Raw genomic sequence first — 15,970 nt, forward strand, 5'->3', positions numbered from 1 at the left:
CTGCGCTCCCTCACTCGCATGTGAATGTACCCAAGTGTTGGCCCCGCCCTCAGCCCGATAAAGAAATGAGCTGCGTCCCTAAATGGCGATTCATTAGTAAACAAGAAGTGGATTACTGTAGTTTAGCCCTGTGTCGATGACGGGCCCTGATTGCTTTGTAAAATGTAGCGAGCTGTGAGCGTGAGCTGCGCCGCTGTATCTGCAGCACGCGCATATAAAGATAACTACACAATTCCCCTATCAGTTGACCTGGTTTCCCTTCAGTTAGCAAGCTCCAGCCTCCAGGGTGCAATTGAGAGCGCCTTGGTCCGATACTGGATACAACACAAATGCCAAGTGCAATACAACAATCATCATCCCTTGTGAATTTGGAGATTTTTCAGGAAGTGAGCTACCACTGCTACATTATTCAGCCTCTGTCTCTCACACAAGAGAGAATGGCATTAAAGTTAATTTCAGCGTGGCTCCAGCTGGTGCTGTTGCATCCACAAAGAAGCCGCATTGTTATGTATCTTTATTGCAAGAGGCGAAAGCAGCAAAAGGCGGCCTGTTGGAAAATCTGCAAATCACCGTTGTGAAGCATGTGTTTTCTCTCTCTCGACTGGGTTTAACCCTGCCTCCCTGCAAAGCACGGATACGGCATGAGGTCAGACTTATCGATCTGCTTTGATATTTTATAGACCCCCGTCAGCTTCCACCAGTATAGGCTGCAGTATTTCCCCCAGTGACGCGATCCAGCTGTGGCCACCAGAGATCTTTAATAAACAGACGCTGTCGGCCGCCGTCCAAGGACGCCAAAAATCGCAACGCGTGCACGAAACGAGACGTCGCTACCAAAATGCAGCAATTGACCTCCACAGTTAAACATCCTACAAAATAGAAAACGTCGCAAAATCTGAGCTGTAAATTGGTTTTAACGCCTGTAACCATCTTTCTTTGTAGTTTTACTGTCACATTATCCTGAACATCTGGGCCAAGAGTGTGTGCTACTAAAGGCGGTGTAATTCAACAGCGCTGGCAAGAAAAAAAAGCAGCCATACTGTGCTTTTCACAGGTGCTGGACCGGATCCAAATTGATAATTTTTCAGACTCAATAACACTTAGAAGGATACAGGAAAACAACAGCACCGGACATGCAGGGGAGGTCTGGCAGATTACAGGAGATTTGTCAGCCCCTGGGAGTTCTCACTCAGCTGATGTTGACAAAGTAGAGCTGATGTGGGTTGGTGAAAGGGAGAAAAAAAGCTGCAGAAGAAGAAGAAACCCTTTTGAAACAGAAACCGTTCATGCACACGGGCTTGTGTATGATACATGTTGAAGTTTCTTTGTCTTTTCCGTTTCAACAGCCTCTCCCCACTTCAGCACCGAGGGTAGAGTGTGAGTGAATAATTCATCAAATCCGAAAATCTATGAAATAAAATCATTTGTTGCCCTATAGTGTGCTTGACAGAGAGATTGTTTATAAGGGTGGTAAAGCAGGACTTGAGCATTGGTAACGATCAATAGCCTGATGGAATCCCGAGGCCCTCGCTTGTTGCCAACGCACATCCAGACTGAGACATCAAAACAGCTTTTGGTTTCTCTCCTCTCGCTTGTGTCTCCAGAACATTTCAAGCCAGCTGGGCAGTTCAGATATTTTTCCATTGGATGTTTTGGAGTTGCATTATTTAGCTCTGCATTTAGACCCCCCTTCCCCCATCTCACACACACACACTCCACATCTCGAGGTTGTCATTAGCGGCTGTATGTTACAATGATGCTGAGAACAATTAAGATAAAAACACTGTGACAAATCATAATGGTGATAATGATAATGATAAGATGAAATGGAAATGACTCTGGCAAATAGGGTTTCTGTTTTTAGGATGATTCCACAACAGCAACGACACACTTGTCTTACACCAATAACAATGATAATTATTATGATGATAAGTCCAAAATTACCCCTCCCCACATCATCAGCCTTTGCCTTCGTCTTCCCTGCGTTTCATTAGAAAGAGGAGAGGTCATAACACCACTTCCAATTATTTTCCCAACTATCCCGAAACCCCCGCGACTCACCCGGCCCACGCAGCTTGGACCAAAGGATGGTGCCCATTGCCAGTGACCTATTAATCTCTCCACTGTAAGTGAACAGGCCTTTGCACTAATGAGGAATGATTAAAGACAGCAATGAGCCATTTTTGGAACAGCTTCAAAAAAAAGGGATGCAAAGAAGAAAAAGAGATCATTTGCCACGATGAACAAGGAAAGGACCTTTCCAAAACACTGGCATGAAGATGCAAGCACATCTTTTTTATTTTAATCTCTTACGGTAGCATCGGAGAGCGTTCGTCTCTTTTTATAGAATTTTCGCCTCTTTGGAGGATCCGAATAGAAAAAGCTTTCAGCAGAAAGCCTTTAATGCTAAAATATATCAGGCTTAATTTCTAATCTGTATCCACTAGTTTCTGAGTATTTGCCTATAAACCCAATCTGAATCCTGTAGGTAGCTGGTGGCCTGTTTGATGTTGAGGTTAAAACACAGTTTAGGCTTGCGATTCCTTTGTTCTTCTGCAGGCTTAGACTCCTACAAACTTGTCTGTGTTCATAAAAATTACATATTTAGAAGTTTTTTTTTAATGGCTTAGATGTAACTCTGCACCTTTGCATCCTTAAGTATGCATGGATCTATGAATAATTAGTTGCTGCTTTTATCTCCACCTACCCCTCTGCCTCACATCTGCAGCTCCAACATACCTGCTCACTTTGATTCGGCTCAAACGCTGCAAAAGTACTCAGCGATACACAATGGCGAGATGTAATACTGAAGTAATTTTACAATACGTGGACTGATTAACCCCAAAAACAGTTTTGTCAGTGAACAGTGAGTAAGTTACTTTAAGTTGGAATTGAAGGTAACTTAATAAAGGCTTACATTTTTAATCAGCGGAATATATTATGCTAATGTTAACGTTACGTCATGTTCCCGATCTCTAAAAAGGTCGATGATGGTATGTCTGAATCCATGTTTTTGAGTGTTGCTGAGGCCAGATACTGGGTTGCATATAATAGTTCATTTAAAGATTATTTTTCATTCTTCCATGTATCTTAATTTTTATCAGGTATTTTTACATTTTTTAATATTTCATATGAAGGAAAAGACAGATTACCTGATTAAAATCGTGTCTCAGATTTAACTCGTCACTCTTTGTGGATGTCCCAGTTCTCAAGCTGGGAGCCACAGCTATAAAATATTACACTCTGTAGCGTTCGGCTTTCCCGTCATTAGATGGCAAACCGTGAAAAAAATCCCAACCAAAGCACATTAGGTCTGCTGAGTTCTCCGCATACTTCCTGCCATGTAATGTACATAATGCAATCAAAGAGCAGCCATGTTTTTTGAGGTCAAAGATGACTGCCGCTGTGTGTTGTCTGCATTGCGCTTTGATCTTTATGAGCTCCCTCCCACCTCCTTTTTTTATTTCATTTCAGCTGAGAAACGTACATTATTTTCACTTTAAATTCAACAACCGACCCATTAAAAGCAGGTCTGTGTTATGAGAAAGGAAGGACCACCAAGAATCGCCCATGGGCAGTAATGCAGCAGTTTTTTTTTACTGTATGTAAGTGTGTATACATTCTGTAGATAGAAATTGGGCCTAATCAGCCCTGCGGCTCTCCAACAGAGGAAAAAAAAGAAGAAGAAGAGGAATCCACTTAGCAACGTGGCTAATTTGCATAGCTTTGAAGAAAACGGGGTCTGTGTTTAGTCAGCTTAGATGGCAAAGGAACGTCAGAGTCTGACACTCAGCGGGAGACAAAGCAGCTGACTGGTTTCTCTGACGTTCAGGCTGGCTGGATGACTAGCTGGCTGCATTGGTATTGCTTTGATGTACAAGGCACCTCATCAAACTGTGTTTATGAAGGTGCAGATACTTTGGTGGTTGAACCTGCTGAAGCAGTAGCTGTCAGATTTTGTGAATTTAAAAAGTGCTTCCTAAAAATTCAATTTGCTTCTTACTGCATATCTGTCAGGATGGAAAAATATCTGAAATAGCTTTTAGACCATTAAATATAAGGTGGTAAAAACATAATCTAGGTCAACAGGGCAACAATTCAGCTTTTTTTAAGCCTTATTATCATTTATGTGTTTCATTTTGGTGTAATTACTTGTATTAGAAAATTACAGATTACAGATAACCAGATTTTATTTTCTTTATTTAAAGAAAAACTAGCCTGTCACAGGGGAAAAACATGTTCCACCTGACAGTTTCCTTTGTTCCCTTTAAAGTTGGTTTTTCCTACTGTCTGTGAGCTAATTGAATGCTTCAGCTGATACATCTATACACAGCATTTATTAGCTGTCTGTCCTCGCCGCCAACTGTCACAGCCTGGTTCTGCTCAAGGTTTCTTCCTGTTAAAACGGGGTTCTTCCTTCCTTCCTTCCTTCCTTCCTTCCTTCCTGTCGCCAAATGTTTGCTCATGGAGGACTGTCTGATTGTTGGTGGGTTTCTCTGTATTATTGTAGTGTCTTTACCTTATAGTATAAATAGCCCTGAGGTGACTGTTGTGACTTGGCGATGTATAAAATAGCTGAACTTAATTTAATTCAGTCCATCACAGCCACTCACATGATTTCATACCAGTTAGAAAGTTACACTAGCAGTAAACTACAAAAGACTTGAAGGACATCCCAGAAGAAGACTCCAACTCTGATTGGTTATGCACAATAATTGCAAACTAAAGCTTTGTGTTCTTTCTTGCTTGTGGGCAGATTTGGATCACAGTTTAAAAGTAATATTAAGGAACTGTTTAAAGTAAATTAAATAAATGGCAAGACCAGCTCTGGTTTCACAGTAGATAACAGAGCTGTACCAGGAATACCAAGTGGAAATTCCAGTCACTGAACTGGTCCTCTCGACTGTGTTTGGGAAGTTGGAACAAAGCTGCAACTTCCAGGGTGAAAAACTGAAGAATAAAGCCAAATAAAAGTCCCAAAGACTGCAGTTCCTGCGTTGGCGCGCTGAGGCTGAAGTCCTTATCAACTCCTATGTTAAAACAACCAACCCAACAGCAATAAAACCATGTTTGCACCCTGGTACAACAAACAGTTTTGCCAGAGTGGCTGTTTGGCCAGCCCGTCGTCTATCTAGCTTAACAGTTAATGTAAACACACCAAATAGTTTTCCCATCAAACCCAAGAAAAAAAGCAAAAAGTGTTCAGTCTTAAAAACTCTGTGGATTTTGTTATTAGTTTGGAAGCAGCTCAGTTTCAAAGTGTCTTATAAAGAAGTTGTATATCATATGCAACAATGAATATGAAATCGGTCATCAGACCGATATCCCGTGAACAACACTGACATGGCCACTTTGATATCTCATAAAAGACCAATATATCAGCCAATCATAACACATCTGACACCCCCTGTCTTTCTCTCTCTCCTGACCTCCTGCCTTCAGTCTCTGCATCTCTTACAGCACAGCAGGCTTTGATTTAAGACCTCTGCAGCAGTTTATGGTGTATATATCCTAAATGGACATTTTAATAGGCTTTTACTTTTTTTCATTGTATTGTGCAATGTAAGCAGTAATCATAAATTATAATAATCATAATTTGTTGCTGCCGGCTGAAAGCCTTGCACAGTATCTCTGAAATGTCAAGTTTTCACAAAGAAAACAGCTTTGTTCGGAGGCTGACCAGCACGGCACGTGCGAGGATTTGAGAGGATTTTAATAAGTGGTGGTTTTTAGTTAATCTCGGCCCGTATGGAATCGAACGTACCTTAAAGTAAGAACATCAAATTAAAACAATGTTCTGTAAGGCTGAATGTGATTATTCTGCTAGAGTTTCTAAAGAATACCACTTGTGTCAAAATGATTTGAAGGAAATTTGTATACAGTGATCCACAAACGCATAATGCAGCCCTAAAGACAGAGAAAGGGGGCGGGCTTTAATATTTTACCAACTGTAAACATCACAAAGCTGTTTAGAGGCCAGGTTACAGAGTCTGTGTGACGCTATCAAACATTCGGCTCCTCACGTTGTAATGAAGGAGTGGGAAACTGGACGTTGAGGAGTTAGTATCGTCCAAAAAACGAGCACATCTGCATTTTTAGCTCGCTCCCATTTTTCTTCTGCCTGTGTATTTTTTATTCATATTCCCCGTCTTTGCTCTGGAAACTGCCATCAGGCTCAGAGGCAATTTACGGTACCTCTGAACACGTCCTTAACGGTACCATCATGCGTTCATCAGTGCCACCGCGAACACAATTTTATTACTCAATTTGATGCCACACAGGGTTCATTCCCCGCATTTTTTATGCATTGTGGGCTGAGCTCAAGCAGAAAATAATCTGGACAGAGAGGGCTGTGTATTACGGTTCAAACGGGATAAAGCACTGACAAATTCCGGACCGGAGGACTAGTGAGCGGGGAGGACAGGGAGAAAGAGAGATTAAGAGCTACACCATTGTTTACCTCCTCCTCTAAGGTGCAGGATACTCTGTCGTTTATAAATGTTGGTAGCTGTTATTGGTTACCTTGCAGGCTGTAGGGGAAAGAGGAAAGGAAAATGAAAAAAAAACTTAGGGAAAGACCCAGGAGGGGGTTCGATACAACTTTAATAATGCGTAGCAGGAGCTAAATGAGCCATTCTGCGGTACTTTAAGACGTCTTCCCTCCACCCACCCCCACCCACCCTCCGCCTCACCCCCTCACGGTCTCAGGGCCTGAATTATTAAAAGTGTTGTTTTCCCTTATTGCATTGCAGCAATGTGCCTCTTTGCTAGAAATGAGCTGCACATTGTGGAGTTTGAATGCTTAAAGCGACCCACCTCCAACGGCAAAGCCAGGAGAGGAGCACGGAAGGCCCCCCACCCCCGACACACACACATCTGAATGACCACAACGTTATGCTCAGATGGCTCTCTTACGTTTCTCTTATATAATGCACGTTGTGAACTAACTAGTTTGTTTTGCTAAACTGTGCAGGGCTGCAACTAATGATTATCTCCATTATTGCCTAATGGACATTACACTATAAAGTGTTGGAGAATGGTGAAAATGCCCATCACAATTTTCTAAAGCCCAAGGTGATATCATTACAGTTAATTGCCTTTTTCCCAAACAACAGTCCCAAACCTACACATATTCTTTACACTACTATAAAGGATGAAAAAGGAAGAAGCAAGTCCTCCCAATTAAAAAAGATGGAACTAAGGATGTCTTTTATAAATGTTTTAGTGCTGTCTAATAATCCCTTTAAATATTTCAGATCCAGCACTCTGCATTTTCATATTAGTCAGTTTTTGTTTTCAAATAAATGTACCCATAAATGCTTATAGCTTTGTTTTTAGAAGAACTCGGATTAATTATTATGAGTCACAGTTACTGTAGCCACGCTGGCCAAACTTTCCTCTCATCTCTTTAATTCATTCGGCCTGTAATTGAGCGTTTACCTTGATTTTGTTGAGACAAATACGTTCGCGGCTGAACCTTGTTTGTGCTGCAGAATATTCTGGAACAATATTTTTAGAAACAGGCTGCGATGGACTAGAAATTTATTATTTTTATTTTCTTTAGGGCTCAAGTGCAGACTTGGTAAGATGGAGAAATTTTCAGAGCTGTCAATACATCATCTCTGATGCACTGATGGTGCATTTTCATGATTGCATATATGGGAGAAATATAATAAATATTTGAACTGAATCCACTTTTATCCAAGTGAACATTTGTGTTTTCTTCTTTAGAAAAGTTTGAAAATGATCAAGTTTAAGGTTGAATCTTGACATTTAGAATAATTTATAAGCAGATTCAATCCTGAAATACTGATAGCCGCGTAAGCCTTGAAATCTATGTGGAGCAAACTCTCCATATATTGAGCCAGACTCAACAAGGCATCACTTAATAAAACAATACTTTCTCCTTCCCTTTTTCTGCTCTTGCAGGTATTGTACATGCCCGGTGATTTGGGTATTAAATTTGATGCCTGCAGTTAAATCTCTTGCTGTGAAATGCAAGAAATAAAAACTCCGAGTTGTAGATAATGCAAAGTACAGTAAAGCACATTGCACGCTCCTACCCCCTCCCTTGGAGCCACACGCATACACTTGCATACCCCCGCCAACACATACTTTAATCACACAATTAATAATTAATCAGAGGTTGGGCTCAATGCTGTCAAGCCTGCAGATGAGAGAACACCCAACTGCTGAGACAAGCCCTGGGATTAACAACCAAAAAAAGGAAAAAATGAACAGCTAGACAACATGTCGCTAGTTAGGCTCAGTTTTTCTTAAAGTTGAAGGAAAATACAGATGGTCCACTGGCGCAAATCGGCAGCTTTGAATGCATTTTTTGTAAAGAAATAAATAACAAAAGCTCACTGGCTATAGAGTTGTGCAGAGTTTGTGAGGGGGAAAATTAAGTTGTCGCTTTTATGTGACATTTTCTACATGCAAATTTGCAAAATTTGATTATGTGCTCTGTCTCCTGCGTATAAACACCATCAATAAAACTATAACAAACCGGTTCTAGAAGAATAGGTCAGGGATGAGTATGTATTATTTGCGCACCGCATTACAGCCGGTGCACTGATTGATTTCAATGCATTGCATCACTCTGGAATTGATCATACACCCGTGATCATTGTGTTCAATTTATTTATTCCCACTGATGCAAGTATTTTCCAACACTTAGAAGCTTAAAAGTCATCGGCGTCTGTGCCCTCTTTTTTTTTTTTTATCTCTGTCAGTCTCGCAGTGCTCTGTGTTTCCAGTGTTGCAGCAGAGAGCAGAGTGTTTACCCAGCTGTAATTACAACATGCACAATGACCTCATTCTGCTGTGTCAGTAGCGGTAATGTATAGCCCTTGATGTTAAACTGCAAAGAAAAATGGTGTGCACTTATTTTCAATATGCTGACTACATTCCCAGCATTTTTTTTTAGACATGGCCGTGAAGGCAGATCAGAATTTGATATAAGCACTGGTGCTCCTATTTATCTGACAAGGTCTCTCTGCCTTAATATGCATTCAATAATGTGAAATGATATTAGCTGTAGGAGCTCATTGACTGTGCACTCAGGGTCTCTCGGTGTCTCTCCGTCTCTGTCTGTAGCACGCTCTTTATCTGTTTCTCTTCCTCGTGCACACATACAGAGAAGAAATGGGGGAAAAAAAGAGGGGAGGCTTGAACCGCGGATAGCAACAGCAGCAGAGCAATCACACCGAAGCAATGCCCCCCACGCCTGGCCCATTAATAACAGTAATACGCACACCGCGCCCAAGCCAGCACTGCCGAAAGCACCACTGACACTTTAATGGGCATTTTTTACTTTTGTTTTTAAATAATGCATGTGCTGCTTGTCAGCACTGCTTCACTCCACCCCTGGTGTGCCTTTGCAGCGTTCCATTGTGCAGAAATTACAATGGAGACCTGTGTTTTCTGTGCCGCCTGCTCCGTAAGCTGCATTCATCACGTTCATAGGGACATCAGAGTGCGGTACATCACACTCTCGGGGCCGTGTGTGTGGGCACGCATGCCACGCATGTGTGCGTTTTTGTTTGTGAAGGCACCTCATTGGCACCGAGCTAATTAAGAGCGTCTTTGAGAGGGCGAACTGTGACGCTCGGTGGCACCGAACATGACTTATAAAGAAGGATGATGCTCTCCGTGATACAGTAAGCCTGACAGTCCGCTAGTGGTTTGGTGTGTCTGCCAAGCATGCCACTGTTGTTATGCAACTAAGAAAACCTCATATAGACCCCAAAGTATTCGGGGTCCTCTGGGCTCACTTGCAGTTAACTTATTCAACAGTAAGAGATTCATCAATAAGAGAAGGTTTAATTTTCATTCGTCCGGGGACCGGTGCGGAGCGGCAATCGGTGATACATACCATAGCGTTTATGGCATAAGTTAATTTGCTTTGGCCATCCTTGGATGGGCAATAAAACGAGAACAATAAAACGAACACAAATCAGCAAAACACAACAAACTCAAAATTATACACATACATCATGGCACAAAACACAAAGTTCAATAACAAAAATATATATTTTTAAAAACGGCTGAGACGATACACAACAACACGAGGGGCGATTCACAGAGAAATAAGATGATGGTGTTCAGCTCCTTCTCGTTCATGACTGCATGAAAAATGGTGTTAAAACTGTTTCACTTTGAGTTTAAAGCTAATCGCACATTAAACATCTCCATGTCCAAGTGTGGGTTGACACTGTTCAGTGCTCTGAGGCCAAGGAATGACATGAATTTAGACATCCAATAGATTAATTAACATTTAAACCTGCAGTTTATTGCTGTTTATTAGTATGGGTGATATTACAAAATGCATAAAATCATATACTCGGGTGGGAAAGAAAAAACAGCTATAACATGCTAACAAGGATTTAGACAAGAGCGTCAGTGGATATCAGTGAGTACATACTAATGATATACTGTATATACAATATTTATACTGTAGTCCCAGGACAGGTAGGCATATCTAGCATGTATCTTTCTATATTGTCCTTGAAACAAAATAATGGGGAATAAAAGTAAATGGATGCACTTCCATTCTATTATGCAATAATGCTCACAGAAATCCAGTGTCTGTATTCTCAGCCAGAGCGGCGCTTTGGTGGACTGTGTGTTGTGTTTGTGTCCTGTTTGCTTTTTTTTGTGTGCACCTGCTGTAAACTGAGAATATTGAGGGCTCTGGTTTGTATTGTAATCATACATAAGCCCCCCACTTCTAAATTGGATCCGGAGCTGACCAAAGATGTATTTGCACATGGTAAAACTTAATAGGAACAAGTAGGCACGGGGACCAACAAATTAATTGTTGTTTAACTTTGAGTCTCGAACGGTGCAGATTTGAATATCGAGTGCTGCAGAAGCTGCTCGTTTATTTTGGATCACGGACAGTAAAGGTGACGGACGTCCTCGGCGAGAGCTGCAGAGGTTGTGTTGGAAGACTTGCAAGACAGGAAGTGACTTCGGGACTAGCACCCTCGGAAATCAATTTTTCAGCAGTCCCCTGATTTTTGAATTAAACACCAAAAACATGTAAATTTTATGTCAGCGTTGCACTTAGTAAGTTACAATATGGCTGTGTCACTTTCTGGGAGTAATTTGCGCCGGCCTGAATACAGATTACCAAGGCGTATTATTAACCCGTTTGGATAGCATCTGGGTAAAACGAACATTTCTCATCAAACTGAAAGCTTCGGTGTTTTATTTGTGTGCGTTATTCTCGAGATCCCAAAAAAACAGAACTGTAAATTTATCATACATTGAAACTTTGCCAAAATGATGTGCCTCCGTGAAGTGCATTTATCACAGATCACTTATTGTGACATTTTAATAGTAGTCCCTGAAGTGTTACATCTCACGGGAGAACAGAGTCAAGACTATAATCGCAAAGGTTTAGGAGCAATAACTGTTTTATTTTGGGTTCATACTTTTGAGCTGGTTCCAATAACAGACACGGGGTAGTTAAGTGGTTATAGAGGATATCCTTTAAATGTGATGATGGTCAGTTCATGGTTATTTTCTGGCGTATTAAATGTTCCCCACTGTTTTCCTGTTGATACTAAACCTCATTTGGTTATTTATATTATATAGATCAACTTGACAAAATTGTGTAACTTTATTGATCGTAGCCAAGCCACCTATCTGTATTCCTTACTGCACGTAAGGTCAATAAACCTCAAAATCAATATTTATAACAATCAATGTTGCATTCTCTATTATGCCTCTTCCTGGGCAATGATTTCCTGCGATTGAATTGCTTTATTTGTATTTTTTGGAGGCGCCCCTCTGCTGCTTCTTGTCCGTTTTGGTGACGCCTGTTCGTGTTTCTGTGTGTCCCTGCAGGAAACACGTTGTGTAAGTCAGGAAGCATTGCTGTCTTCGGGAACGTGGTGTACAGCGGACTGCTGAACGATCACCTCTGGCATTTGGGAGTGCCCCTCTTTACAAGACTGGTAAGAGCAGCAGGCCCCTCTGTGCACACTTACCTTCATTTTTGTTGGAAGAATTTCACGCGCTTGTGTGAAATCTAACAGGTGTGGAATTCCCCGAAGCTTGTAATGTTGTTTTTGATGCCCGCTCTGTTGACATGTGTTAGTTAAGGTTAAGACCTGGATGTGAATCCTCTGCTGTGGATGTAGAAGACGAGGAAAACCCACCACACACACACACACACACACACACACACACACACACACACACACACACACACACACACACACACACACACACACACATACACATACATTTCATATTAGACTTTTTAAAAAGCATAACAAAGATGTTTTCTCTGGCCTTAAAGTGCAGGTGAGCCCACCTATGGATTCAGTTCTTCCCCAGCTGGCTGGCTGGGTGTGTAGTTAGTAGTGCTGAAAAAAGGCTGGCTAAATAATTCATGAAATTTAGTTTTACGGCAAGAGTTTTATAAAAATTACAAGGTTTTAATTAAGAACCGGAGCGGCTGAAGCTTGCATTAAGAATTCATGATAAATGTCTATCCCTAATTGTCAAAGGGAAAGTGAATGTTTGTTTTACACTTAATCTCGCTGATGGTGGAATGTGAGCTTAGGAGTTTCTTGTGAACGGCATAAACACGAAGGATCACAGAGCGATATTCCAAAAGATGAAATCCAACGAAGCCCTTTTCCTTCTTGTTAATTACCCTCTTTCTAAGCAGGTCGCAAGTTTTCATCAATGTTTATTATTGATTAAATCTGTCGTTGTTGCTGTCATTTATGAGTCAGGAATTAGTGTTGATTGGTGCACAAGGGTTGCATATAATTGGGTTACATTAAATAGATAATTCAGCTGATCTCATAAATGTCTAATGTGAAGCCTTGTTTGATTATCAATTAATGTCAAACGGAGATGCAAGAGGCTGTTAGGAATCCTGTTGGGTTTGCTTGTGTTGCATGTGGCAAAGCTACTCTCATTGCAGCTGTAAGAAGAGCCAGGAGTTTTTACAGTGAAATATATATTTAATATTGTATGTGCTGGCGAATTCAAAGTAACGCTGAAGCACGCGTGCACAGCGAACGCTGGTAAACAAGTCTTTAAAAGATGTAACAAAAAGAAGGACATCAAACGCCACAGGTAACAGAGCTTTGGCTTCTAATTAAACAGAAATTGTTTTTTGAGGAAAATGTGCCTGTTGTTCTTAGCTATAAAGAGTAGAAGGAGGGAAATGATTAAAATATTTCATGGCTCAAAAGTCACTTCATGGTGCCTTTTTCAAAGCCGAGAGTTTAATGGAGTAGGATGCTTAATTACTAGCATATTTACATTTTCTCCGACAATTCCTCCCACGAAGAGAAAGCTGATGGAAAATAACCACTGTGTGACTCTGAGAAGAGTTTACCCGATGACATCGTGGCATTGTGAATGTATGGTAAAATACATAAAAGATGGAGACAGCCACCATAGCGTCCAGGTTGGTTTGGTGTATTTCGAAGCTCGAGGGCAAGTCGCTCAATGACGAGCACCCATGCAGACTATCCAAGTATTTCAGCTTTTGTTGGTATTTGCAAGACAGATGTGATGTAAAGGAATTACTGTGTTGCATTATGTAAATGTAAACCCAACATACAGCTGCTTCTAAACCAGCCTCCATATTAATATCTAAGATGTTTACTGTGGACTGCCTGAACAAGCTGAAACACATGCTTCAATAAATATAATCCACAATACATTTAGGCATGCAAAATCAAGTGAAAACAAACAATGATAGGTGCAAGTATGTAACACGAATGAGGTGATGTGCACAAATGTTTAAAGTAAGCATTTCATAATAATATATTATAATATAATATGTACATATAACAGACATAATGTGGCATTCGTGCAGCTTATTGATGTCACAATGCAAACAGGCCTGGAGGATTAACACAAACAGACCACACACGGTGTGCTCGCAGTGTGAAGACACCTAATCCCTGCTGTCATTAGGTTAACATCCTCCGTGTCCCTCCTTTGCACGCCGAGCAGCGGCCGAGCTCTGAGCCCGCAGGAGCACTCGTTGAAGTAAAAGGTTCGACTCCCGGCTGTGCCACGAAGGTGCGGCCTTGTGTAGCGCTCAGTGTGCCCGCTGCTGACACACTAGGTCTGCCCAGCAGTGGTATCAGCATGACACGCGGCAAGCCTTCACATCCCCAACACACAGCTCCTAATTACTGCACAGCCCTGCCAGTTTGTACCCCTAGGCCAGTACTGACTACTCAATGCCAAGATGTAAACACTGCATTATTAACACGACATACAGTCTGTGCACACGGCTAGGTTTAATGTACTCGACGTATGTCTACATGGAGGCATTACTTTAGTGGGATTCTTTATGCGAAAGCATACAATGAATTTATTGTCTTCCAGACAGCGAGTTCCAAAATCACCAGATGGGCGATTTGCTGCGTATAGGGTAATGTATGCTTACAAATGATGTTTAATGATATCTTCCAGGGATAGGAAGCAAAACATTACCATTTTCAAGGCTAAATATGCAGGCTGTGTCAGAAAGCAGGAGATACAGAATTAAGTAACACACTGTCTTTTTTCTTGTTATTTTATGCATATTTATTGGCTGCCAGAGCGTCTTGATGGCATTACACAATATCTCATTTTTTCTTTATGGTAAATCACAGTCCAAACATAAGCTTTGCCTACTTATCACCAATTCTAATATATTTTCATATGAAAAATCTCTCATGTGAGTATTATTAGCAGAGTGCTCTGCCCCTGCAAGTGCCGCAACTTCCTGTCAGTGCGAGAATAATAAGGGAATGGAAATGTAATATGAAACTTTTTCAGCACAAAAAATGTAGAATATGCTGAAATCTGGATGCTTAAAAAGACACAGAGATAAAGAGGAGAAAGGGCTTCGTTTAGCCGCTTGTTTCTGCCTGCACGGCCTTTCCCAGCGCCCTTTCCTCACGTGATGTGTGCTGTATAGAAATGTCAATACCTACCTGTGGAGCTGATGGAGACCCATAAATCGATAAAACGAGCATAGCTGCAGATCCTTGGCCACCAAGTTGTAAAACTGGTCACTCCATAAAGTGAAGTGTGTGATTAGAGAAAACCAGCCTGGCAGCATCAGAGTGGAGCCACCGTCTTCCTTCGGGGCTCGCACCAGCTCGGTCCGCTCAGAGCCGGGCCGAGCGTACGGGCGAGCTGGCCGTGACTATAGCCCAGAACCCCGTGGGGAGCTTGCAGGGATGAGAGTGAGAACTCTCATTGTCTCCTCTGGTGTCTTTCTAACGACAAGATCCGAGTGTGGCTCGACAGAAGATGCTCTGTAAGTAGCGGCGCGCTACGTACGAGAGGTGAGATCGTCATAAAATATTAAGACGGCAGATCTCGAGCCGGTGACGGTTGGAGACAGACGGACATTTTAGGCAGAACACTCTGTGTGTGAGGCCTTCACTTCCTCTTCAGTTTGAAAGCTCCATCTTTATAATGGATGGCAGAGTCTCTGGGGAGTGTCTAGACTATGGTGGGAAATCTAAATGGTTGGGAAAGCCACTCCAATGCTCTGTAAGTAGTGTGGAGTATGGGAGAAATGCAACTCAGAGAGGTGACAGGAAGAAGGGAAAAGCATCCCAAACAACACCGTGTTTACCTGCATTGCACTTCCCTTGGTAACGGGCGTAGATTCCTAGACAGGAGATGCAGACTTTACGTAATGCTTAAATGCCCTCTGATTCTTTTCTCCCCAACCCCAAGTGGCCTTATCTCCAGACCGCGATGCTCTCTGTCCACACCTACACCCACCCCCACCCGCTCTCCAGCCTGTCCTGCTTTTTTTTTCTTTTTTGCCTCCAAACTCGTTCTTTTCCTCCTTCTCTCCCCCCTCAGTTATTTATGAGCATGACTTGAAATAGACTTCAGTATTTGATAAAAGCGTGATCCTTAATCTGAGTTGCCTGAGAAGTGCATTTCATTTTTATTTCCCATCAGAGATTGATGG

General features: G+C 41.7%; 1 protein-coding gene across 7 annotated transcripts in view; it reads left to right on the forward strand.

The window, feature by feature from the left end:
* Window positions 1-15,970, forward strand: part of LOC134626544 (RNA binding protein fox-1 homolog 3-like) — a 421,716-nt gene that overhangs the window by 273,396 nt on the left and 132,350 nt on the right. For all 7 annotated transcript variants that reach the window (XM_063472459.1, XM_063472454.1, XM_063472462.1 and 4 more), the window contains one exon: window positions 11,857-11,966. In XM_063472459.1, the coding sequence (XP_063328529.1) occupies window positions 11,857-11,966 (110 nt within the window). The remainder of the gene's footprint in view (window positions 1-11,856; window positions 11,967-15,970) is intronic.

The sequence above is a fragment of the Pelmatolapia mariae genome, linkage group LG4, assembly GCF_036321145.2.
Source record: "Pelmatolapia mariae isolate MD_Pm_ZW linkage group LG4, Pm_UMD_F_2, whole genome shotgun sequence".
Taxonomy (NCBI): domain Eukaryota; kingdom Metazoa; phylum Chordata; class Actinopteri; order Cichliformes; family Cichlidae; genus Pelmatolapia; species Pelmatolapia mariae.